Here is a 25,947-nt window from a genome sequence, read left to right on the forward strand (position 1 = left end):
ACAGTATTTCATATGCATTACATTTCATCCATTTTAGTTTAATTTTAAAGTGAATTTTGGTGCTTGAGGGAAGTTCTATTAAGAGCACTGAGGGCTGAGAGATCTGTCCTTCAAACAGGTGCCTTCTTGTACAAATTGCCTGGAGTGCCCTGCATATGTGCTTTGATCCTGGTCTGATTAGATTACTCTGGACCAATATTTAAACTCTGCACTCTTCATATTGAATTTGACCAGGGAGGCTAATATTGGAGATAACTGGGGAAATCTACCTGATCTTAGTAAACTGTTTTTTTCCTTTTGAAGAATATGCATGCTGTGGCAAACCACAAGAATGATTTTTAATGGTGGAATGGGAATCCAGCAACTGACTTTTCCATTTTCCAGGGATTTCCTTTTTTATTTTGAAGTTGCTTGTTTCCGTGAGTTACAGTTGAATCATACAACTTCTCTCTGTGATGCTATCACAAATTACAATCTACTATTTGACAATCTGTTATATTGATAGCATCACACGAGAGTCTTCTATTTAAAACAAAAAACAAACCTGCACACCAAAAAACTATCAGCATAAACCCTGAAAAGCACAAAGGACACACAACTGTAACATATCGTTTTATGTATAGCTGTGATATAGGTCAAGGTCAATCTGAACACTACAGAACAAGTGCTTGGACCATGTTCTGGAAGTTCCTGTGCAACAGTCTTCCACACCATTTTAGCAACCACTGACAACTCATACACCACTAGGATCATAAATTCACATCTTGTTCCCCTTGAGAGCGACATTTCCAAACTTACAGGAGGTGGAAAGGCATCTGGTTTCTAGCACTAGCGGTTGACCAAAAAACTAGTTGAGAAAATCCAGTGGAAAGGAAGGAAGTGAGGGAGAAGAAGCCCCGTGCAATTTGAATAGTGCATATTGTAATGCCTGTTCTTATGTGCCGCCTAAGCTACAAGGACTAAAGCTAGAAATCTGGTAAGCTTACCTTTGCAGCAGTGTAGAACATTCTCTTCCTGTTCTAGCAGTTCACAAGATGTCAGGCCTCCCCCACTTGTTCAGGACTAAATAGAGCAAGTCTCATTTTGGCCCTCTTTAATTTTCAATCCCTGTCTAAATGAGCTCAGAATAAAGGCTAAAGGGGCAAGAGGTGGTGGAATGCTTTAATACAGTTGCCTTTCACTTGCAGAGATATTTCGGGTATGCTGATAGGTATGTTCATCACCCATATTGTGCCATGCAAGTTAAGTCCAAATGTGCATTCATGTTACTAAATACTGGTAGTATGTTCTAAAACCTCTTCAGGGACTTAATGCTGCAATAAAATTGAGCTCTTGGTTGAATGCCAGCCTTTATCCTGGAAATAAATATTTTAAAATATGGTTAATCTTGTCCTTCCATAAACTGAATGTTTATTTTTATGCTGATTTGTTGATCATACTTGCTGTGGGCAAGACCGTGAGTTGACACTGCTGTATTACTAACCAGACCACATTTCTATAATACGTCAGTCTGTATATTTATGGAATACAGTTGCAGCACCTAAACTGAAGTCATGTGAAAAGAAGTAAATTACCAGTTTCATGTAAAACAAAAACCTAAACTTTACATAAAGAAGCAGCAAGTCTTTTAGATATCAGAGGGACGGTCAAACCATTCTATATTAAAACCCAATCAAAGGTCTGCATAGTGACTCAGCTTTTAGTCGTATACTATTGCAAGGAAATCAGGCTTCTAGCTTCTCACTCCCCAGCCCCTGTGGACGCATACATGGAGTTTGTTGCCTGGTGAAAAGAAATTGTGCCATATTTATTTATATAGCATCTTTTTGTTCAAAGGGGTTTACAAATGTCAACTGACACTGTATATGTAGGGATTACTTCACCCATCACTGAAATGCTAGTGAAATGACAGGAGATGAAATGTGATAGTTGTCTAACAGCAGGTAACACTATTGAACAGTTTAGGATAAGAAGTAAAGATTTATACAGTTAAAACTACAGGGGGAAATTATTTAAGCAGACTGTAACTAACAAAGTAGGAAAATAATCAGGGTACTGGGGTTAACTCTGGGAACAGTTGGTGAAAAGTACTATATGGTCTTTGGCCACAAGTCATCAGGATTCTTAGGGCTTGTCTAGACTAGGATTAAAGGGGTTAACTTGGTGTGTTTTTAAAAACTTATTAGCCAACACATTTAGCTAATAGTAAAAATACAAGTGTAGACAGACCAGCCTGTATTAATATATTAACTGGTTGTGATGTCACCTAAACTATCCACCAGGATTAACCTCAACCAACTAAAGTGTTTACACTAGTGTTTTAAAACATGTTGACAGGGTAAATTGTATTTTAACATATTCTTAAAATATCATGTTTTAACCCTAGTCTAGATAAATTTTTAGAGGACTCCCTTGTATTTACTACAGTATTTGCAAAATGTGTTTTAAGGAGGTTAGTAAGCGAGGAACCCAAATAGGAAATGTTTACCTATATGTGACTGGTTATGTGAAAACCTACTTTTCTAGACCATCCCTTCTTGCTTAAAACAGAAGCATATAGACATCCTGCTGTGATGCCTGAGAATTCCTAATGTATAAAAGATACACTGCATCTTTTCTTTTCTTCTTTTTAGTTTCAGAATTAAGAAAACTCTTTGAACCAAACAAGCAAAATATTTTGGAAATGAAAAGGTAAAACAGCCTTTTGTCTAACTGCTGTAAATACAAATAATTTAGTAATAGAATTATTTTGTGACCTCCTAGAAACTATCTTCAAATCCTTAGGTAACATTTGCACATTTTCTTCCATCTTTTGCAGGAAAGAGAGGATCGCCAGACGTTTAGAGGGAATTGAAAATGATACACAGCCCATCCTCCTACAAAATTGTCCTGGATTAGTTACCCACCGTTTACTAGAAGAAGATACACCAAGATATATGCGTGCAACAGACCCATATAGTCCCCACTTTGGTAAGAAATACGTTTACATATATATATATCTCAAACTGACATTGCTTAAGTACTTCATGCTTGCTATGTTATCGGACTTGCAGTAGCAGATACACAGTTCTCACACGTAATGGTTTACTTTCAGAGAGAACGCTGTCGCAAGATACCATATATACTCGTTCATAAGCCAAATTTTTTTAGTAAAAAAGGGAAGCACCAGAGAAGGGGGTCACAGCCCCACCCCCCAACAGAGGGCGCAAGGAGAGGCAGCACAGCCAGCAGAGCCAGAAGGGAAGAGGCGGGGTCAGAGTCTCTCCGCTTCTGGCTATGCTGCTCTCCCCCCAGCCTCTGAAGCAGCTGCAGCTCTGGGGCTGGCAAGCTGCAGCCGTGCCGCTCGGCCCCGCCCCCCAGAGCAGGCTGTGGCCGCGCCACCCGGCCCACTGGAGCACGCTGCGGCTGTGCCGCTCAGCCAAGCCTGCTGGAACATGCTGTGGCCGCACTGCTCAGTCTGGCCCACTGGAGCAGGCTGCGGCCGCACTGCCCAGCCTGCCGGAGCAGCTCCAGCCAGGTCAAAGACATCCTCCCCTGGCCTTCCCCAGATAAGGTGGGAAGGGATGGGGAGAGTGTGGGTGTCCCGGGCTAGGGGGGTGGTCACAGGGGTTACTCCCCTGACTCCCAGCTTCTCCCCCACAAAAAATTTCCCCACCAGTTGCTGTCCCGGCCCGTCAGGGTAAGCAGCTGGCGCGCTGAAACACTTTGTTTACTTAGATTTACCTCCGTGCCTGCAGACGCTCGAGGTAAACAAATCATCTCGGCCCCCCCCCCAGTGGCTTATCCTGATGGCCCAGGAGCCAAAGTTTGCTGACCCCTGAATTACAGGGTCGGCTTATGAATGAGTTATAAAAATTTTCCATTTTTACTTATCCATCTTGGGGGGTCGCCTTATAAACGAACCGGCTTATGATCGAGCATATATTTAAATTGCTTTTCAGTTTTCTGTTTGGCTTTGATTGATTTTTGTACAGTATCTCTGTTCTTCCACTATTTTAGAAAGAGGCACTGGTTTTATTTTTAAAACTTGTAGGTTATTATAAGAATTCTAACTTCCTTTTGAAGGTGAAATACATACTCAACATTCAGGAGCATTTACTGCACGTTCCTTGTTCATTTGTAGGTGTTTTGGAGATGTCAGTCAAGTAGTAGAGGGTTATTTCGGAGTAGTTCATGGGAGTATCCATAAACAGTTTTGCTAGTTCATTTGAATTGCAAAAACCTATAATAACTAAAAAGTGTCACTATATACGGTTGAAGCCTGCTTACTGAATGACAGGTGTGATGCTCCAAAGAGATTTGAATAATATTTTTAATAAAGTGTGAATTCAGGACAAATCACTAATCCCTCTTAATTATTCTACATACATACTTTTTGTAGGAAGATCAAATGAAGAAGAGGAAACTTCAGATTCTTCTGTAGAAAAACAACCTAGGTCATCCAGGTATCGAGCAGAACCTACAGGAGCACATTCAGAGCCTACATATAGCACAGGAGCCATGGATACCCAGGGACTTGAGTCAAAAGCAGAAAGAATAGCTAGGTACAAGGCAGAGAGGAGACGCCAGCTAGCAGAAAAATATGGATTGCCTTTAGAATCTGAGGGAGATTCTGAATATTTATCCAGATATACCAGGGCAAGAAAAGATCCTGATGCTGGGGAAAAAAAAGAAGTAAAGAGTGACAAGCAGGAGGATGAAAGCAAGGAGTATAGTTCCCTGTACTCCTCCATGTCTGAGAATAAGGAGTCATGGACTACTGCTTCTGAATCAAAGGAATATTCCTTCCATGAAAAAGACAGCATTCCAGATAGAGAGGAGCTTTCAAACTCGGAGAATAAAAGAGCACAGGATGTTAGTGCTCCTGGACAGGCTCAGGACTTGTCATCAGAAGTGGATGGTTCTGCATCCTTTTCATATTCTGAACAAGAATCCTCCTTTAAGGAAGTGCCAGTGTCACCAAAGCAAACTTGCATGTTATCCCTTTCCTCACCAAAGCAGCCAGTTTCACCAGGTCATTCACACAATGACCAGCCCTTGTATAGTGACACCAGACATGGGTAAGTATGCTTTTTCTATATTGGTATCCTTTGACCTTTATAAAAATCTCTACAATACAGACAAGACTTAAAGATGGTGTACCTGAATAAACAAATTCTCCACTAGTGCTAATGTCTTCTGTGCCTTGAGCTGAGTTCTGTTTTTTGATATTTAGATACTCATTGTCATATCTTATAAAGCTGGATTACTATGCTTACATGCAATAAGGTTTTACAAGTCCATTGTGTGTTTGAGTGTTTATTAGATTGAAGCTATTGTATCAAGAAGGTCCTTTTATGAAAAGAAACTATCCTTTTTAAAGAGATTTCTGGAGAAATTAAGAATGGGGATGGTTACAGTACTACATTTGCTGCATTTTGAAAATGTGCATTTACTGTTTGATCTAGAAAACACTTTCAATTTAAGTGTATTTACTTCAAATTCAGTATCTTTTTTTAGTAAAAGCAAATTTTCTATATTATTTTTCTCTCTATGTAGTGTTTTACCAATATTAAATAGAAGTAGCCTGTTTCCATAGCCTGCAAATGAAAGTCTTGAGCTAAAATGTACGTTGGATAGGTTGAAAATAATTGTCTGACCATTGTAAAAAATTAGGGCCATGGGATTTAAGCAAATTCTGATTCTGTTGGTAGTCCCATACATCATATAAATATTCTTCTATGAGATTCTGCATATGTTAAGTTCCAGAACACTTGAGATGTAAACTTTTCCACTCTGTCCTCCCCACATAAGTGATAAGTTTTCACATACTCTTATGACTCGAGAAGTCTGATATCTGGTGGATCGGAGATTCAAACTGATTTCCCAGTCTTCATTTGAGAGCAGCAGCATAAGAGTGCTGATGTTACTTTGAGGTCTGAGAGCCATCAAATGCTTTATTGTAGCAAATGAAAACAAAGTCTGACTAGTAATTCTCTAAATACTTCATCTTCGAACAACTTCTCCTCCTAAAAATATGCAGCTTTAGTTGTTTGGCTCCCTGAAGGTTAATGTAAGTGAATGTATCGCAGGCTGTAAAGAAACAAGATGAAATGGAGACATCCTGTAACAGTAGTTTGACAGTGTACCATCTAAAAAATGGACAGTAAGCTGTTGTCAGTAAGATTTAGCTATGCTAGGTAATCTTGACTATTTCAGAATAATTTACAAGAACTAATATAAGTGAAACGATTTGTGAGGATTATGTAAATTTAACCAGCGATGGGAAAAGATTATTAAAATCAAGTTACTTTGATTTAGTATATCGTATTTTCTTAATTAAGTTATTAAATTAAAATGAGAGAAGTAAAACTCCCGAAAGCCTTTAAATTATTCCTAAATTCCTCATTTCATGGTATTTATACACCTTTCAAGTAGTGTAAGGAAAGTCTCCCCTATCCCCTCCAAGTGAAAGGCTAATACCTGTAGTATGAATGTCTCTTTTGGGGTTTTCCTTTTCCTGCCAGTAGATGGATGCAGCCAGCTATCCATTACCCATATTCAGTAAACTTGTGCAATTTTGCTTATTTCCCCTTTCTGTTTCACATAGGACAGGACTGATGATAGTACAGGCAGTCCTTGACTTGACGACGTTCAACGTACAATGAACGGCACTTACGATGTTTCTGAATTGACACCCTGATTTGTCTTATGACAATTGGTTTCAACTTTACGATGCTCAGTCCCGCAGTGGAGTAGACTGTGGTTCTGAGTTGTAACGTTTCGACTTCCGATGCAATTTTCAGGAACCAATTGTTGCAAGTCCGAGGACTGCCTGTACTTCTAATATTTTAGAGTCTTGAAAACTCAACTTCCTTTATGCATCTGCATACAGCTGTCTTTGGACACTCCACTTAAACAAAAGTCTGAGAGGAAAAGTGCTCATCTAAGGATGCTATCAGGAGAAAGTTGACAAGACTGAGACTGCGTTATTATATATTCAAATAACTGCACCGCAGGCTTTTGACCAGCTATTCCATTCTACTGAAATGTTTCAGGGAGCCTAGTCCAACAGAAGGTCTCAGCTGAGCACTGCACACTTCTATCTCAAGCTTTATTCAGTTAATCTAAAGATAAATCACTCCTGACTAATCCTATTACTAATAGGAACAATTAAAGTGTGAGCCCCATGACTCTTCCTTCTCTGGTTTATAAATCCCTGAAGCTAAAGGAGTGGACCAAATTCTAGCCTTAAAAAAGGCACAGAGATTAGACTGTTACTCTTCAAAGCCAAGAACCTGTCCACTTCAATTTGAGGTTCTTGTTCTCCCCTGTAATAAACCACAGCAAACACCCCGAGTGCATATAGCCATGAGGAGACACTTTTAGAATAACCCTCTCTTCCATGTTTTTTACCACTTTTCAGCTCCAGAACATGTTATTTGGACTTTTCCACCACTGTAGGATGGTGGGAAGACCAGGCTATGTTCCTGGTAAAACAGTATAAAGATCTTTGTGACCGTTTGAGAGTAGAAAACTGCCCCTAAAAAGCAAATTATCTGTATTTACCTGAGGTTGTCTTATCTTGTCATTGTTTTGTTTCCTGTGGGTTTCGCCCTACTCTGGTCTGACTTAATCCTTTGAGTTTAAATAGGCAGCAATACAAAATTGAACAGGAACACTAAGGCTACGTCTACACTACAGCCTATGTCCGCAAAACGTATGTTGCTCGGGGTTGAGTATTCCACCCCCCTCTTCCCCCGAACGACATAAGTTACGCTGACATAAGCACAGATATGTGCGGCGCTACGTTGGTGGGAGAGCTTCTTCCGCCGCCATCACTTCTGCTGCTTGCGGACGTGGGTTTTTTATCCCAACGGGAGCCCTTCAGCATAGGGCATCTTCACCACACAGGCTGCAGCACAGGAGTGCTGGGACAATTTGTATAGTGGGGGTGCTGAGAGCCATTGAACCAAACTCTAAACCTTGTATATTATGGAAACCACTTCAAGCCAGGGGGTGCGGCAACACTCCCAACACCTATATTGCAGCGGCACAACTATACTGTTACACCTTAAGACATGGCCTAACGCACACAATATTCAGAAAACTAATGTGAATGTCTTCCAGTTCATCATAATAGGCTTTAAAGAAATCAGAACTATTTTTCAGAAATACTTCTAGTTGTTTCAGGAGGCTAAATGAGCTGTTGTCTCATGCAGTCTGTTCTACTAATGTTGCAATGTTGTATTCTCCATCAAGTTTGATTATGCAAGGTATGAATAAAAATCAGCTTGCCTGGTGTAGAGCTTTGAAAATCAGAGTTTAAAATGTCAGTGTTAGATTCTTTTAACTTTTGTGTTCAGCTGACTTAAAATTTAAAAACAAATACAGCTTGTGACTTCCTGTGTTAAGAAGGTTTGATTTTGAATTCTATTTCCATCATTGAGAAGGCAAAACCCCCACAAAGATATTCTTTGATAGTCTGCATTTAAAAAAAAATAAATAAATAGTGTCAGATTAACCTCACATTTTTAACATGGTTTACCTATGTTTGACTGCTCTTTTCAAAGGACAGGAGATTGAACACAAATGCTTATTGCTCAGGCCTATTGTGATGAATGCCAGAATACATACTAACAAGCTAAGAGGAAGTTGTTGTTTCAAAGCAACCAAATCTCTGCTGGGTCAATGCCCCATGGAGTGCTTTGAAAGGCTTTTCCCACCCTTTTGTGTGAAAAACTCTTTGGTGATCTTACTAAGCTGAAAAACAAAAATTGTTTTAACAGTAAGGGGTAGATTTCAAATGATAGATGTAGAAAAAGTCGTAATTATGGTTGAGGTTTCAGACTGAATATTATAAATAGGCAGATTTATTTACAGTACCTATATATGATTTCCCTGGGATCTTTTATCTGACCCTAATAGGAAGGCAGAATGAGAGAGTTTTTAATGAGTTTAAGGCTTACTCTAAATTCTTTTCAGTTTAATAAAGATCCTTTTGCCAAATTCAGCTGTTAAAGCAGTATGTAAATCCAGAGTAACTCTACTAAATTATAAAGAGCTACTCCAGATTTACACAAGTGTAACTGAGCAGAATTTGGTCCATTAGACCTTTACATTGCATTTTGTACGTAAACTTCATCATTGTCTAAAAATGTATATGATCGTCTATGGAGGTGGGACTCTTTGTTGTGGATATTACAAATATGGAATGCATCTGTGAAAGAGTGCAATGGTATATCAGTTGTTTCATGAAGGGCTTTTGTAGCCTTCAGTGCTTTCAATTTTCAGTAGGCACTCATATATTGTTACTTTTTGCATCAGACTCCAAAATGGAATCAGGCCAAGAATGTGTTTCTTTGCTCATTTAGAGTATTTTAACTCTTCCCACTTTATCCTAAAAGACCGCATACTCCCCACTCAGTGTGCTGGGAGTTACTGGATCTGAATTCCTGAAACCCGGCATATTGCTCTCAGAGGAGGGGGGTTTCTGATGTTCATTCTCTTTATGCAAGAATTTCATGTAAGCTATGGTAATACATTCTCCTAGCGTCATTAAACTTGTGTCATCTGTTTATTTGGGCTAAAGATCTTTTGGTAGACATTAGCTCTTTAGATTGCAAATAAAATTACTTTCTATGTAGCTTCCTAACGATGATTTAGATGTGGATGTCCAGGTTCCTGACAATTTGGGCATGGTTAGTTAAACGTCTTGGCAAAATGTTTAGGGTTCTGTGTGTCTTCAGGGGGGATGGATCACTTGGCGATTACCTATTCGGTTCATTCCCTCTGAAGCACCTGGCATTGGCCGCTGTCGGAAGATAGAATCCTGGGCTAGCTGGACCTTTGGTCTGACCAGCATGGCTGTTCTTATGTATTCTTTTGTATGTGAAGGTGGTTATTTGATAAATTATCATGCAAATTTGTTAAAGTTAGAAGTGTGCAGTGCCAGTACTTCAGAAACCAAGACCTTATAATTGAGAAATTTGAAAACAGTTTTAAGATTAAGGTGGGGAGGGACTGAGTGTGCATGTATTGTCTTACCAGAAAGTTATCTGAAATTCTGTTTTCTATAGTAGTACAGGGAAAGCAAAACCTGAATGGTTTCTTCAGAAAGATTCAGAAGGGGACACACCTTCACTTATCAGCTGGCCCTCCAGGTATCCTAGAATGTAGCTGTGTGGCTAATAATCGGATTATACCTATTGTTACTGACTTCCCTCTCCTTCTCCTTTCCCCTGCCCTCATTTAATATTTGTCTTTTATATCCTTTAACAGCAGTGAATCAGAAAATACTATTTCTGTTCAATAAACTGCTGCAGAAACTTGTTTCTGGAACATCTGCTTTTTGTCACTTATAACTAATTGATGTTTTCATGAAGAACTAGACATGCCCCTAATGTGTTCTTCACAGCTATTATGATATTGGTCTTTGGCTAACTTCTTATCTTATCTCCAGCCTGTTCTTAACCATTTTTCCCCCCCTTGCACTCTGCAAGCCAACAGATTTTTGTATTACAAAATGCTTTATGCCCTGAATGCAGGATGTGACTAAAAATAAGACTTGATCGTTTTATTTTTTAAGGATGGAGTGGGGGAGGAGGAGTAAGAATTAAGTCACTGGGAAGACAAAACAACCAAATTCAGAGCTACAAATAGCTGCTACTCTCCAGTTTGACAGAACATCAAAAGAGTCCACAACTGGAAGCATGCATTCCGGGGAGAACTCTTCATTGCATTTCAGACTGTTGATTGAACTAATTATCTGACTCTGAAAACCTCACCAGTGACTGTTCTGGGTAATTGGTGGGTGCATAATACCCTAAAAAGGCATTTTTTTAAACTTTGCGAATGAGCACTCTTATTCGTGTTTTGAAGTAAGTCACTGTGAGGTCCTTCATTTTAAAATGGACCAATCCTCATAAGAGAGAGAAAATATTAACCAGATGGAAAGGGTGATGTGTCAGGTAGTTGGGGGTATAGTGGATTATACTAGTGCTCAAAAGCATTAGTTTATTTTTTTTTAAAATCTTGTTTTTATGTAAAATAAATTCTGCAAGTAGGAAAAGTCTGTTGGTAGCAAGCCTTGAATTGCACTTACTTGAGGGTTGGAATATCTGTTAATTGCCACTAAATAGTTAGCTTGGTACTGTATATGAGCTTTTCCCAACCTTAGGGCAAAAAACCACCTTACTGATTACTAGTTGCATGGTGGGTGTGGGGAAATAGCTTTCGATTTTAATTTTTTATATGACATTTTAAAATGTTGTTCAACTGTCTCCCTGACTGTGCACTTTTTGTGGCTCTAAAAATTATGCTAGAGATATGTTACAATTATGTGGTTACGTGTAGGACAAATGCTGCCCTCAGGTGCTTATTATGCTTAGCTCCTGTTGATGTCAGTGGGAGCCAGCAACAGGCATCCAGAGGCAGTATATGGCTTGTATTTGTGCATGTACATCGTAACGGTTGAACAGAATTGCTAGAAAATAAACCAAGGTGGGATAAGTTTCAGTACATTCTCAGAAATTTAGCATATTGGGATGTGGTGAAACTTTTCCTAAATGTTCATACAATGCAAGTTTTTGTGCAAGCCCACAAAGAGTGACAACCATACTGGGCTTCCATTTATTACCGACATGTTTTTCATTTTTAGAGAGGCTCCTTAACATTATTTGGTTTCATTTATCAAGATAGATAAAGTTGTGTGCAACACTTGAAATGCTCCCGTTTCTGAGGTTTGCATGGAGATTTTGACTTGTCTATGCAACATATTCTTCTGCAACTTTTTTGGGAAGGGATATGGGGACATACCAAGATATTTGACTAATTTGTTTCAAAGTGAGCAAGGATCAGTATATTGGCAGCTTAACAGTAAATATAGCAAAAGGAGGTCAGAATTTCACACTAAAGACACTCTTCAAAAAGCTATATTTTTTTTAGAAAGCAACTCCTAATTCTCTGTTTTGAAAAATATGAAAATGTATTATGTTCCACAAAGGAGTGGAATTGTGATTACTCGGAACCTGCTCTAAATGTGATTCCTTGCTCAGTTATCTTTCTGAAAGGTCACACGTGTACTAGGTGCCTATAAATAATTTAAAATGTCCTTAAGGCTGGTGTTAATGCCAAGATTTTAAGATGGGGAGGTTGTTTCAAAGTATATCCTTAAAATACTTAGATGCTTATCTTTTTATTTTGTTTTACTATATGATGTTGCTCTCTGGTCCCACAATTGATACATGTTTTTCCCAAAACTAATTATTGCTGGTCACAGCTTTAATCCTTTTTCTTTCTTAAAGAGTAAAAGTTAGAGAGAAACTGGTGAAAGAGGAAAGTGCTCATGGAAGCCCTGAACTTGTCACAGACCCTGTATCTCAGAAAAAATCTCATCCAGTGCCAGTTGATTACATGCCTCTTCAGTCAGAAACTTCTTCCTTTGATAGGGTTGCCAGCCAGACACTCAGTTCAGTCCGCCAACCGATACATGGATATATTCAGCCTGCTGGTGTTGCTCATACTGCCAAACTGATGGTAACAGAAGACCCAGAAAATATCTCAATTAGCAGCCTCTTAATATCAGACAATGCCGGCGTCATGACAAAATCCCCACCAGCCACTGCACTGGAAAAGGAAAAAAGTAACGTGCTTCAAAATTATGGCTCAAAGCCTGATGAATGTCCTTTGGGGACAGAACAACTTTTGAAAAACAGAAAACCAATTTTGCCATCTGAGGTTCTCAGGCAAGGGAAGAGCAATGAAGACCATTTTAGAGCAAGTGAATTTGACAAGGCTACTGTTCCCTCATCTCTTATAAGCAAGCCAAAGGCTAACTCATCAGAGCTTCAGAAAGAGCTAGAGTGCACTAAGCACCAGGTGCCTGAACCCCTGTTTAAGACTCGTGAGAACACTGAAAGGAGTGAGACAGTTATGTACATACAAAGTGGATCCATATCACATTCTGCTAAGGCGAAAGGTCAAGCTCAGGAAGTGTCTACGATGAAGCATAAACTCCTGACTCGCTCAATGTCTGATTATACTGGTTCTCCTAAGCCAGAGGCTTTAAAAAGTAAGGAAACTGTTACGAGAAAGGAGATGGCGTTCCAGAGTGCTGAAGCAAATGTGCCCAATGGTGAGATTGGCATGGTTGACACAAAAGTCTCTGTTGCTCAACTCCGTAATGCCTTTCTGGAAACTATCAATGTCCACAAGAAAACTGAACTGTAGGTGACATTTCAGAAATATTTTTGTGTGACACTTGCACGTCCTTGGCAAAATGACAAACTCAACATCAGTAGTGTTCTGCATTAAACCACACAGCTTAGCTCTCACCAGTGTGTACTGGAGGCTGAGTCAGCCTGAATCTGCTCTTATGCTTCTGCTTGCTACTGCAAGTTATGATGTTGGGTAGCTGGAATGTTTGCTATACTTCTGTGCATGTTACTGTAGGAGCATGCAGAGTGATCTTTAGTGGATTGTTTTGATGGGATGCCTATATCTGTGCTTCACTTTTCTCTTCTATTCTCTTTTCTTTGCACTTTCTATCATATGATTAAAAGTGAATCTCGATTTGAGATGTCAACATCAGGTACTGATTTGTCTGCCAATACTGAACCTGAAAGAGTGTCACGAAGGCCAAGGCGCTATTTTTCTCCTGGTGAAAGTAGGAAAACTTCTGAGAGATTTAGAACTCAACCAATCACTTCAGCAGAGCGAAAGGAAACTGATAGGTAGGCACGTGCGAGACTGTATGTAGTGTTCTGGTCCCGGTAAATATGAATGAGTTTAAGAAGAGAATTTTCTCACAGTAATGTTAGCAAAACCATTGTACAAAGGGTTTTGTTTCACTATAAAAGTAAAAATAGTCAAGTCTTCATTTTAAGATGAGAAATGTAGTTTTTCTGACGCCTGACAGTTTCGTTTCTTTAAAAAATAGGACTTTCTCTAGGTATCTAGTTATAGGACTAGGTAATGAATTGTTGTAAAACACTGAAGTGCAGCTATGTGATTTGGTTCTCGGTAATAATACATGATTTGTGTGTCTGTGTAAAGTTAGGTCTTTTTAAAAAATAAACCAAAACTCAATGTTGGGTTAGAGGAACTGGCAGAAAATCTTAAACTATGATCTTCTATGAGTTGTACTTGAAATAATTTTTCTTTACTAGATTTAAATTTGGCTGGAATTGCTCGCCTTTCTGCTTCGTTAGAGGTTGTCCTAAATGAAAATTATTGAAACTTGGACAGCATCCATGATTTTCCTCATTCATAAGACATTTGGTGTCCCATCTGACAATTTGAGTGGAAGATTTATGTTTCTAGATTTTCTTTCCAGCTGACTTTTTTTTTTATTTGCTGATTTTTACTAGGTCCACTCTGAGTCCAGAAATGCCAGCTGCTGAGGGTAAGTCTCTGTCTCTTCACCCCCATTCCCTCTTGGGTAACTGTGAACTTAGTTTTTTTTTAAATGGGAGTTATGTCAATATAAATATGAATAACTAAAATATGCCATTGTTCCTTGAGCTGTATCTAGAAGGGTTGATTTGCCATTCAGTGTTAAGCCCAAAAAGTTGCTTCTGCGACTTCCTAATGAACATTATATTACAAAAAAGGAATTAAGCCAAACTACAGTTTTCTTTATGTAATCAGTTGTATCTGACCAAAAGTACAGATGAGTTTATACCAGGAATAAAAATCTATTACTTCAAACCAGTGGTCTGGGACCCATGCTTGGAAAAGCTTTACTGCTGATGGAAACACTTGCACTGGTCTAACAAAATGTTCTATCCAAGAAAATTGCAAGCTATTGGATCTTAAAGCTGCATAATCTTGACTACCATTTTGCTAATCACTTTGCCCCATACACATACTTGACACAAATTAAGAAGATAGTTTCATGTCTGATCTCATGAATGGCTAAATGTAAGAGTTTGATGGTGTGATAAAGTTGGAATATTTTATTATAAATTTGAGTCCCGTTTGTGCCTCAGTTTCCCCTATATGCTGTCCTGTTCATAGGCACTGACTCCGTGGGTGCTCTGGGGCACCCACGGGGGAAAAATGGTGGGTGCTGAACACCCACCGGCAGCCCCCCATCAGCTTCCCCCAAACTCCCACCGTGCCTATTGCCTGCCGGTGGGCCCCGCAGATAAGTGCCTCCTCCTCCCTCCCCATGCCTCCTGCCCGGCGCAATCAGCTGTTTTGCAGAGTACGGGAGGCTGGGTGGGAAGGGGGAGGAGCTCAAGGGAGGGGTCTGGAAGAGGTGGGGCCTCTGGGAAAGGGTTGGAGTGGGGGCGGCTCTTGGGGCAGAGCCAGGGATCGAGCACCCTTCGGCACTTCGGAAAGTCGGCGCCTGTGTGGGTAGAACATATCTGTTTGTTTGCTCTTGGGGGAGGCTAAGACACAGGTTAATAGCATCTAACTGTCTGGGCCCTAGGCCCCATATCAGTGGAGCAAACAATGGGAGAAGACAATAGGAAATCCAATTGCCTGGACATTGACACTTAGCAACCAACGACCTAGAGGGATATGGACTTCTCACCTCTCCTCATGGAGGCTGAACAGTATTTCCCCAGTTTGAGAAAAAAGGACTAGAGAGGTTTGAGGTGGGGAATAAGATTTCATTGCTGGAAGGAGTTGGGGCTCCCACCGGGAGTTTGACGAAGAAAATCAGATGGAGGTAGACAGACGGAGCTTGAACCAAGTAGTTCACTACAACTTGGCTGGGCTCTGGGCTAACCAGAATGGTCTATGCTTTAACCATTTCTCTCTGCTACCTCAAGGACTTCCTATGCTGTGTTCCAGTAACAAATAAATCCTACTGTTTTGACAACACAGTGCGGGTGTGTCTGCAAATGCTTGGCCAGGTGCATTAATCCATGAAGATTGTAAAGGGCTCCATTGGGGTCTGTTTCAGTTGGACTCACTGAACGGTGCTCACGGTGTGAAGCAGGAGTGCTGAAGGCCCAGAGATCCAGTCTAAGGAGATGATGAAGTTACGTGGCTTACCCTGGAGGAAGTGTGAGATCCCTAGGGTGTCTGGCACACCGAAGGGGTTCCTCCTAGAGACTGTTCCAAAGCTGGGGCCATAGCACCGATCCTATGGATCCATGACAGATGTCTTATGCTATTTGAAAGCTGATATTCCCTGCAGCTTTCAAGACGCATATAGCACAGGTTTTCAGAGCTGGAGGTGGACAATGGTATCTGCTAAGCATACCAGCTGAACTTTTTGAAGCAGGAAGCAAGATAATAATCAGAATGTCTTAGTCTTAGGGTCTGATATGGAACAGGTTATACGGTGGTATTGGCATAAAGTAGGGCTGTCAAGCGATTAAAAAAATTAATCCCGATTATGCATGCAATTAAAAAGATTAATAGAATACCATTTATTTAAATTTTTTTGATGTTTTCTACATTTTCAAATGTAAAAAGCAACAGAGGGTCCTGTGGCACCTTTAAGACTAACAGAAGTATTGGGAGCATAAGCTTTCATGGGTAAGAACCTCACTTCTTCAGATGCAAGAAGTGAGGTTCTTTCCCACGAAAGCTTATGCTCCCAATACTTCTGTTAGTCTTAAAGGTGCCACAGGACCCTCTGTTGCTCTTTACAGGTTCAGACTAACACGGCTACCCCTCTGATACTTGATTTTCAAATGTATTGCTTTCAATTACAACATAGAATATAAAGTGTATAGTGCTCACTTTACATTTATTTTTAATTACAAATATTTGCACTGTAAAAAACAAAAGAAATAATATTTTTCAATTCACCTACAAGTACTGTAATGCGGTCTCTTGAAAGTTGAACTTACAAATGTATAATTATGTACAAAAACAAACTGTATTCAAAAATAAAACAATGTAAAACTTTAGAGCCTACACGTCCACTCGATCCTACTTCAGCCAATCGCTCAGACAAACAAGTTTGGTTACCATTTGCAGGAGATGCTGCTGCCCGTTTCTTGTTTACGATGTCACCTGAAAGTGAGAACAGGTGTTCCCATGGCACTGTTGTAGACAGTGTCGCAAGATATTTACGTGCCAGATGCGCTAAAGATTCATATGCCCCTTCATGCTTCAAACACTATTCCAGAGGACATGTGTAAATGCTGATGATGGGTTCTGCTCGATAACGATCCAAAGCAATGCGGACTGACGCATGTTCACTTTCATCATCTGCGTCAGATTCCACCAGCAGAGGGTTGATTTTCATTTTTAGTGGTTTGGGTTCTTTAGTTTCCACACTGGAGTGTTGCTCTTTTAAGACTTCTGAAAGTTCCACACCTTGTCCCACTCAGATTTTGAAAGGCACTTCAGATTCTTAAATCTTGCGTCAAATGCTGTAGATATTTTTAGAAATCTCACATTAGTACCTTCTTTACGTTTTGTCAAATCTGCAGTGAAAGTGTTCATAAAACAAACATGCTGTGTCATCATCTGAGACTGCTATAACATGAAACATATGACAGAATGTGGGTAAAACAGAACAGGAGACGTACAGTTCTCCCCCAATGAGCTCAGTCGCAAATATAATTAACACATTAATTTTTTTTAACGAGCATAATCAGCATGGAAGCATGTCCTCTGGAATGGTGGCAGAAGCATGAAGGGGCATATGAATGTTTAGCATATCTGGCACATAAATACCTTGCAACGCTGACTACAAAAGTGCCATGTGAATGCCTGTTCTCACTTTCAGGTGACATTGTAAATAAGAATCAGGCAGCATTATCTCCCGTAAATGTAAACAAACTTGTTTGTCTTAGCGATTGGCTGAACAAGAAGTAGGACTGAGTGGACTAGTAGGCTCTAAAGTTTTACATTGTTTTGTTTTTGTGTGCAGTTATGTAACAAAAATTACATTTGTAAATTACGCTTTCACAATAGAGATTGCACTACAGTACTTGTATGAGGTACATTGAAATATACTATTTCTTTTGTTTATCATTTTTACAGTGCACATATTTGAATCAAAAATAATAAAGTGAGCACTGTACACTTTGTATTCCATGCTGTAATAGCAATCAATATATTTGAAAAATAGAAAAATATCCAAAGATATTTAATACGTTTCAATTGGTATTCTATTGTTTAACAGTGCAATTAATTGCAATTTACTTTTTTAATCGCAATTCATTTTTTTGAGTTAATCGCATGAGTTAACTGTGATGTGATTAATCCACAGCCCTAGTATAAAGCATTTGTTTCTAGGCCACAGTGAGGTGAGATATTGAGCCTTAAAATGATTACTGGTCCTTCTGTCGAGCAGTGTTCTCCTGATGCATGACCAGGGCTTAATACAAAATCTAAACATGAGCCAATATAATTTTGATTTTATTTTATATGCTTATTGGAATGACATATCAAATTAATGCTAGTACATAAAGTAAATGTCCAGAAGAAAAATAATTTTCCATTCTTAAATCATGTTATAATATGCTGCACCTAAGAATGATTCTGATTTTAAAAGTCAATTTTACACTACTTTCATGCATATGCATGGTCACATTACTTTTATTGAGCTAAACAGACACTAACTTGCTCTTACATTTTACTGTTGGCCATTCTTTTGGTGATTCCGATGCTATTAAATAAGCTTGTTCTTGAAGGTAAAAGGATTTCTTGACTTGGTCTCTGAAACACTTACATTTAGAGTGTAACATTTCAGATTCCTGCTATATCATGTTGTTTGATTTCTGTAGATGAAGAAAAACTGGATGAACGAGCCAAGCTGAGTGTTGCTGCAAAGAGGCTGCTTTTCAGGGTAAATGTCATGTTTTCTCAACAGAAATATTTTTGCAGAAGGATAATGTCAAAAACCATAATGCTACTTTAGTATGCTTAATCTGTTGCCGTATTAGCATTCGTATCCCAATACAGGTCAATGCCCTGTTCTCCCTTTGAGTGCTAGACATATTGTTTACATAGTTCTCAGGACACTAATCTGGTTTATGTATTTTTATCTCATGGTACTGGTTGTCATAGTACATCTGACTGCCAATTCAGAGAAGTCCATCCAAAAAACTTGACACCTGGCATCAAGGAAAGCCAAACAAACATTTGCTTCAGTAATTTCTTCCTCTGAGTTATTGATACTGACATGTATCTGATCCTAGGAAATGGAAAAATCATTTGAAGGAAAAAATATTCCTAAACCACGTTCAAGAAATTCAGCAATAGAGAGAAGATTGCGGCGTATGCAGGATAGATCACGCACCCAACCAGTTACTACCGAAGAGGTGGTCATTGCGGCTACGTAAGTTCCACTTATGTGCCTTGGCATTAGTTCAGAGATTAAATTTCATACATGTGGTGTTTACAGCTTGGTAGTCAGGAAAAAGGTTGTTCGGAACCAACTTCCTTGAGAAACGTATGGGGAGTGGCCACGTAAAGATTGTTTTCGGGGGCAGGGGTTGCAGAGCAGCATGAACTATAATCTGGCGAAAGGCTTGAGAAGTAATATATTTGAGGGGAGAAATTAATTACAACATTGGTTTGTAAGCCAAGTGAAACAGATTTCTGCCTTGAGGAGGTCCACACAATGTGTTATGGAGCATATTTGTATTGGAGAAAACCTACAAACTCAATAAATCTCATATGTATGTTTTGAAAATAAATTTCTTATCCTCTCTATTCACGCATCCTGTAACCCCTCTGAAAAATGCAAGAGCAAGCCAGTTGTCAGAAAAGAATACATGAACATAGCTAATTACTAGAATTTGAAAACTGGTTTATCTTGTGAGAAACCAGCAAACTCTAGAGAGAGAATCTGTGTCTTAAGGTTTTAGTTCCTGGCATTATTTTGCAAAAGATCACAGCAGATAACTTTGTAGTTGTTAAACATTGCTGTTTGATATTGTTTCTGTTAACACTTCATACAATGCTTTTCTTAATGCTTTTTAAAGATCACAGCAGATAACTTGTAGTTGTTAAACATTGCTGTTTGATATTGTTTCTGTTAACACTTCATACAGTGCTTTTCTTAATGCTTTTTTCTTCTCTCTCCTTGTGAATTTTCCCTCCCTTGGCAATTCTTTTTAAAGTGAACCTACCCCTGCTTCACGTACTGTGAATACCCACACTGTAGTGACAAGAATACCTAGTCCCACTGTAGTTAAGAGCACTGTACAACCTACCAGGTACTGGGGGTGGGGGGGGAGAAACCTGCATGTTACATGGAGCACAAGGGTCCTAGATAGCAGATGCATCTTACAATCCTTGAATGCCTCATGTGTCAAACAAGTCAATGACATTTATTTTAAGACTGTTTTAAAGATACATGTAACTTCATTTAGTTTTCTGCATGGTAAAACGTTAAATCTTTTTGCTTGTTAAGCATTTGACTTAGGAACTTTCTAACCACAGTTAACTATTTGTTCTAGAGCATACATGTTTCCTATATGGAAGACATGAACTTGCATGTTGAAATCCTAGCAAAACCCCTCCTTGCTTTTTAATTTTTTTTTTAAAGTGCATTGTGTCTCTAAAATGAAAATACCAAAGCTAGTGGTGTCTGATTTCACAAGTAGTACATCCCGATTTGTATTTCTCAATATATATTTTTAGCTTGCAGAATTAATGGAAGGATAAGAAATTGCACCATCTATAGGTGTAAGCATAAATTCCTGTTTGCTATAATTGCATTTAGTTCATAGAATGATTTTTTGTTGATATAGATAAATACAGCAAGCTGTATTTACAGAATACATTATAGAAAAATAATTAAATATCAAAACACTTTAGAACTTTGATCTGTAACTAGTTTCAGTGAAATGAGGTATACAGAGACGAGTACAATTATGCCTATATGAACAAACATAAACCTCTATGCTGTCAATGATGATCAAATTGCCACTAAAGTACTGCAAAGGACTTCAAAATTACTATACATAATTCCACTCAAAATGACCAAAGCAGAGTTCTAGAGATCTATATTAGCTCAAATTCTGAGTGTGCAGAAATTGCAGTCCTATCAAGTTGTATAAAGGTAACCTATAATCTTCAGTGAAATAAGTATACTTTTTGAAGTGTAAACTGCAACTCTTGTGTTGCCTTTAAACAAGATGTTTTGCCCCAGCCAAATAAATCTATCAAGAAATTAACTCTTAATTTTTTTAAGTCTGCAGCTGTTTAATCAAAATGCGTGATGCCAATGTTTTACACAGTTTTACATTGGCTGTTAATGCTGTGTGTGCAGTTCTCTTGGCTTTATATCAAGTTAAAATATTAAACCATAAACTCCTACAAAGAGTTTTTTTAATTAATGTTTAGTTCTACTGTCTCAGTTTACAGGCATCCGCGCACCAAAAGACTTTAGCTAAAGAAGAAATCAAAGAAGCAGTCGAGCAAGATCAGTCTGGCGAGCCAGACTCCTCCACCCTCAGCTTAGCAGAAAAGATGGCCTTGTTTAATAAATTGGCTCAACCAGTATCGAAGACCATCTCTCCACGGAGCAGAGGGGACATTAGACATAGGCGAATGAACGCTCGTTACCAGACACAGCCGGTCACGCTTGGAGAAGTTGAGCAGGTACTTCCAACTTTAACTTTTCACTATAAAACAGGCTAAGTTCAATTTCAATGTGAGCTTCCTTAATAGTTGTGAGCAGAGGTCGGCTATGACTGACAACAGAGGTTATGGCATGTACTTCTGCTTACAGGAAAAAGCTTGTCAGGAAGCAAGCTCCTGGCACAAGGGAATAACATCCTGTAAACTCTTAATCTAGTTGTATTCTTTTAACTGGCAATTTAAGAATAGCAGCTCTTGCTGGCCTGAAAATTCATACCTTGTTGTACCTTTCATAGTGCAAACAAGAAAAGATGTTCTATTAGACTAAGCCCTTCATGTCAGAACAATTTTCCAGGCTGAAGTGAAGCAAACCCTGAAGCACAATGTGCCTAAAATTTGTTGAGAGTTCTTTGGAGCCCTTGTTTATGCACATTTCTTTATTAATGTTTTCTACACTCCTTTGCAGCCAGTGTGCTCTCCTCTTATTTGTTGGAACACTATTCTTGGTGGTTTCTGCATTTTTTTCTCTCTATGGAGATGTTGATAAGATCTCCAAAGGCAGAGAGAGTGTTCATCAACTCTGATTTTCCCTGCAGTGGCAAATTAAACTGTGTACTGGGGTGATTAGTGCAGTGGTGTTTATCTGCTGTGCAATGGACATTTTCTGCCTTGGACCTTATACGAGCCACTGAATTGCAGAGGAACTCCCTTTACTGCAGAGATGTGAGTACAGAATGGCCACACTGCAGTCCAGGAAGGCTAGCAGGAAAGGCAGCAGAAATGTCACCTGCTTAGTATTACCACATTGAGAATGAAATCACTTGAAGGTGTCAGGCAACTCAAGGGTGCAAGGTACATTTCTAGGTATTTTACATCAATTTGAGTTTAAATAAGGTGCTTGTTCTTGATTCTTGGACAGCATGGTGATTGTTAAGAAGTCTACACCCTTTCCTCACTGATCACGCCCCCTTTTCTCACTTCACAAAATGGCCATGTTCACTCATTTATCCACACTTTCACTAACCGCAAAAATTTGAGAGCTTTTAAAACTCTGTCAGACTTCCCTGCTGCATGCTTGAATTCCACTTCCATTCATGTTATAGACCCACCATGTGAACACAGAGCCGCCTGACACCTTTCCTGACAGTGATGGTGTGGGAATCTGAGGAATAGATTGGACTGGAGCATGTGGGAGGGAAGTCTGTGATGGCCGTGTATTATAATCTGCAAAACTTTTTGCTTGCTGAACTTGATCTTAAAACTCTTGGGAAACTCTTTAGGCACTGGGGCTGTGATCTTTGGTCTCGTCTTTATCCCAGCTAAGGAGGACTAACACGTTTACCTGTAATGAACACACTATGGTTTAAATACCTTTTGAACAGATGAGCCAGTAGTGAACTGTGTAGTTGGGGGGGACTAGGATTTAGTTGCACTAGGACAAAACACACAACAGAGAAGATTGTGCAAAATAAGCACTGCATATGCATTACTAAAAAAGGAGCTAAAATAAAATCTGCTGCATACGAGAACCTAATTACAAAGAAGTTAAGATCTACCAATTAAAGCTTAAAGCCCTGTCTTGTTGTTGTTCTCCTCAGCCTCTATATCTGGTGACTCGCTGCATAGTTTGGCTTTTGAGAACCTGTGAACCTCTTCCTTTCTCTGGGAGTCTCCAAGAAAGTTCAGTGACATCAGCCTTGCTTTCCATTTTGGTTTAATCCAGGGGTCGGCAACCTTTCAGAAGTGGCGTGCCAATAATACATTTTAATGTTTTTAGAAGGTCTCTTTCTATAAGTCTATAATATATAACTAAACTATTGTTGTATGTAAAGTAAATAAGGTTTTAAAATGTTTAAGAAGCTTCATTTAAAATTAAATTAAAATGCAGAGCCCCCCAGACTGGTGGCCAGGACCTGGGCAGTGTGAATGCCACTGAAAATCAGCTTGCGTGCCACCTTCGGCACGCATGCCATAGGTTGCCTACCCCTGGTTTAATCTAAAATCATCTCACTTAGGGTTCCACTTCTTCTGTGGCGTTATGGAATTTGCTCAAGCATTTTATATTTTTAAAGGCAGTTTCTTCCTTCTGCGTGGAACCAGACAATTCCCTTTGCATACTGTACACTTAATAGGTCTAGTGCCGGACCTTAAATGACTAATGTCCCTCATATAAAAGTGACTTGTGTCAACTCCTGTGCAGCTTTATTCTCTTCTGGGCAGACACAATTAAGCCCTTTTATTTCAGTTTCACATGGAATGTTTAGTCTCTCAAACAATAGTATAACAAACTAGATGATAGAAAAAATCGAAAACATGGCATGTTATAAAGGCCAAGTCATGTAACAGTTTTCAGAACAAATTAAGTATTTGCAAGGGGGGGAAGGAGGGTTCAACCTTTATATTACTGAAGATGCAAACACACTGATTTGTAGCACAGGGGATTAACAAAAGGCAAACTTTGATGTTCCAAACGTTTTCCAATAATGGTCTCATGTCAGTGTCTTGTGGTCACTTGCATGGAGAAAGACGTGTGCTTTTTCCTCAATTATGAGGGGAAGAGAAACAGCATGCTACTGAAGATGCTGGCATTTTGATTACGTATGGAGTTGTTTCTTGTTTACGTGCTATTATGTATTATGTCCCCAAGCCAAATTGTAAGGACACGATTCATGCCTTCATCATCTGTTCCCACTATATATATTTAGATAGAACCATACACTTGCACAGGCACACATTCCTTGCCCTTAAGAACTTATAAGCTGCTTATAAACCTGTACTTATGAATTATTATTCGAGCTTTGTTTAGGTCACACTTTTTTCAGTAATGGTTTTATTATATATAGGTACAAAATGAAAGTGGAAAAATTACTCCCTTGTCACCTACTGTTGTAACATCAGTGTCAACTATGGCGTCTGTGATTTCTCCAATGTATGCTGGGGATCTGCGTGCGAAGTCAACAGTTGATGAAAGTGTAAGTGCTACCAGTAAACCAGATTTGAGAGTCCACTCTTCAGTAGAAAATGCAGACACTCCAGTAAAAGGCATACTGAAATCAGAACATTGGCAGCCATCAGTGGAAGTAATGGAAAGCAAACAAGCATCGAGGGAGCATGAAGAGGGAGAGACAAACAGATTCTTAGCATATGAAGATAATGATGTCAAAAAGTACAGTTCTTTTGAAGAAGTAACCACACATCCTGTTCTTAGTAAAACAGAGGACTACCACAAAGAGACAAAATACACTTTCCCAAGAAAGAGCAGTATGGAATTGTTTACCCAACAAGGACTTTTACAGCCTGCGGAACAGAAGGAATTTGTTTCTGATACTGTCCTGCAGGGTAAACAGGAAGTCAAAGAAGGACTGTTCTTGGAGGAAAAGATGGAGTTGGAGAGTGTCTTGAAAAGCAAGACCTTGCTGAGAGGTACAGTAAATAGTTGTTTTCATTGTGGATGTCTGACATAAGCTGGAGCTTTTTCTAGCCTCCTAGTGTGATCATTTACCAAAATAGAAAATTAGTTGTTTATCTTTAAGCCTTTTTTAAAAAAAGTGATGAACAAATCTTGTGGAGTTTGAGGTTTTGGCAACCATCTGGGTTTCCTTAGTTTCAGCACCCAGGCCCCCTTTTCTTTTAAAAAAAACTTTTAAAACTCATTGGTCTTCAAAGGTGATTTTAGTAATCAAATAAGGCATTGTCTTAGTGAGGAAAAAATAGTGCTTTGTATTGGGGGGTAGAACCCCTTACTCCCCACCCCCAGCAAACAGCTAATCAATCCCAAAATGGTGACCTATGTTCAATATCTGTACATACAATAGAACCTCAGCGTTATGAACACTTGGGAATGAAGGTTGTTCCTAACTCTGAAATGTTCGTCACTCTGAACAAAACGTTATGGTTGTTCTTTCAAAAGTTTACAACTGAGCATAGAGTTAATACAACTTTGAAACTGTACTATGCAGAAGAAAAATGTTGCTTTTAACTATCTTAATTTAAATGAGACAAGGACAGAAACAGTTTCCCACCTTGACAAATCTTTTTCTAAACTTTCCCTTTACATATACAAAGTACAATATGCAAACATAACTTATTTTCCTTACATTTTCTCTTGCCCCTCTCCTCTTGTCTCTTCAAAGTGATATGTAAAACCAGTCGTATTCCAAGTAGTAGAACTTTTAAACCAATGATGTTTGTGTGGATTCAGTATTAGATAAAATAAGTTTGCCTGTCCCTACTTAAATGGCTTCTTGGCACATGATCAATGCAATCAATAACACTCTAGTAATTACACAAAATCTGCCTATATTATTGTTTGAATTGTAGGAGATTCTTAGATTTAAATTTATTTGCTTCTGTTTTATTAATGGGGAAAATTTGGCCCCTGCATTGTTAATGTGTTGTCTTCTCTCTGAATTTGTTCTTTAACTTCAGTATAAGTGAAACTCATCTCCGAAAACAAAA

The 25,947-nt window shown here is 39.0% G+C and overlaps 1 protein-coding gene across 25 annotated transcripts in view; it reads left to right on the top strand.

Moving 5' to 3' along the window:
* SVIL (supervillin) overlaps window positions 1–25,947 on the top strand; it is a 135,353-nt gene that overhangs the window by 58,997 nt on the left and 50,409 nt on the right. For 13 of the 25 annotated variants that reach the window (XM_054020849.1, XM_054020851.1, XM_054020853.1 and 10 more), the window contains exons 4-15: window positions 2,634–2,691; window positions 2,819–2,970; window positions 4,382–5,060; window positions 10,059–10,142; window positions 12,285–13,205; window positions 13,542–13,712; window positions 14,349–14,383; window positions 18,684–18,745; window positions 19,098–19,237; window positions 20,025–20,120; window positions 21,267–21,510; window positions 24,333–24,912. In XM_054020849.1, the coding sequence (XP_053876824.1) occupies window positions 2,634–2,691; window positions 2,819–2,970; window positions 4,382–5,060; window positions 10,059–10,142; window positions 12,285–13,205; window positions 13,542–13,712; window positions 14,349–14,383; window positions 18,684–18,745; window positions 19,098–19,237; window positions 20,025–20,120; window positions 21,267–21,510; window positions 24,333–24,912 (3,222 nt within the window). The remainder of the gene's footprint in view (window positions 1–2,633; window positions 2,692–2,818; window positions 2,971–4,381; window positions 5,061–10,058; window positions 10,143–12,284; window positions 13,206–13,541; window positions 13,713–14,348; window positions 14,384–18,683; window positions 18,746–19,097; window positions 19,238–20,024; window positions 20,121–21,266; window positions 21,511–24,332; window positions 24,913–25,947) is intronic. The other 12 variants (XM_054020859.1, XM_054020875.1, XM_054020868.1 and 9 more) reach the window with 8 other exon arrangements.

This window comes from Malaclemys terrapin, chromosome 2 (assembly GCF_027887155.1).
Source record: "Malaclemys terrapin pileata isolate rMalTer1 chromosome 2, rMalTer1.hap1, whole genome shotgun sequence".
Taxonomy (NCBI): domain Eukaryota; kingdom Metazoa; phylum Chordata; order Testudines; family Emydidae; genus Malaclemys; species Malaclemys terrapin.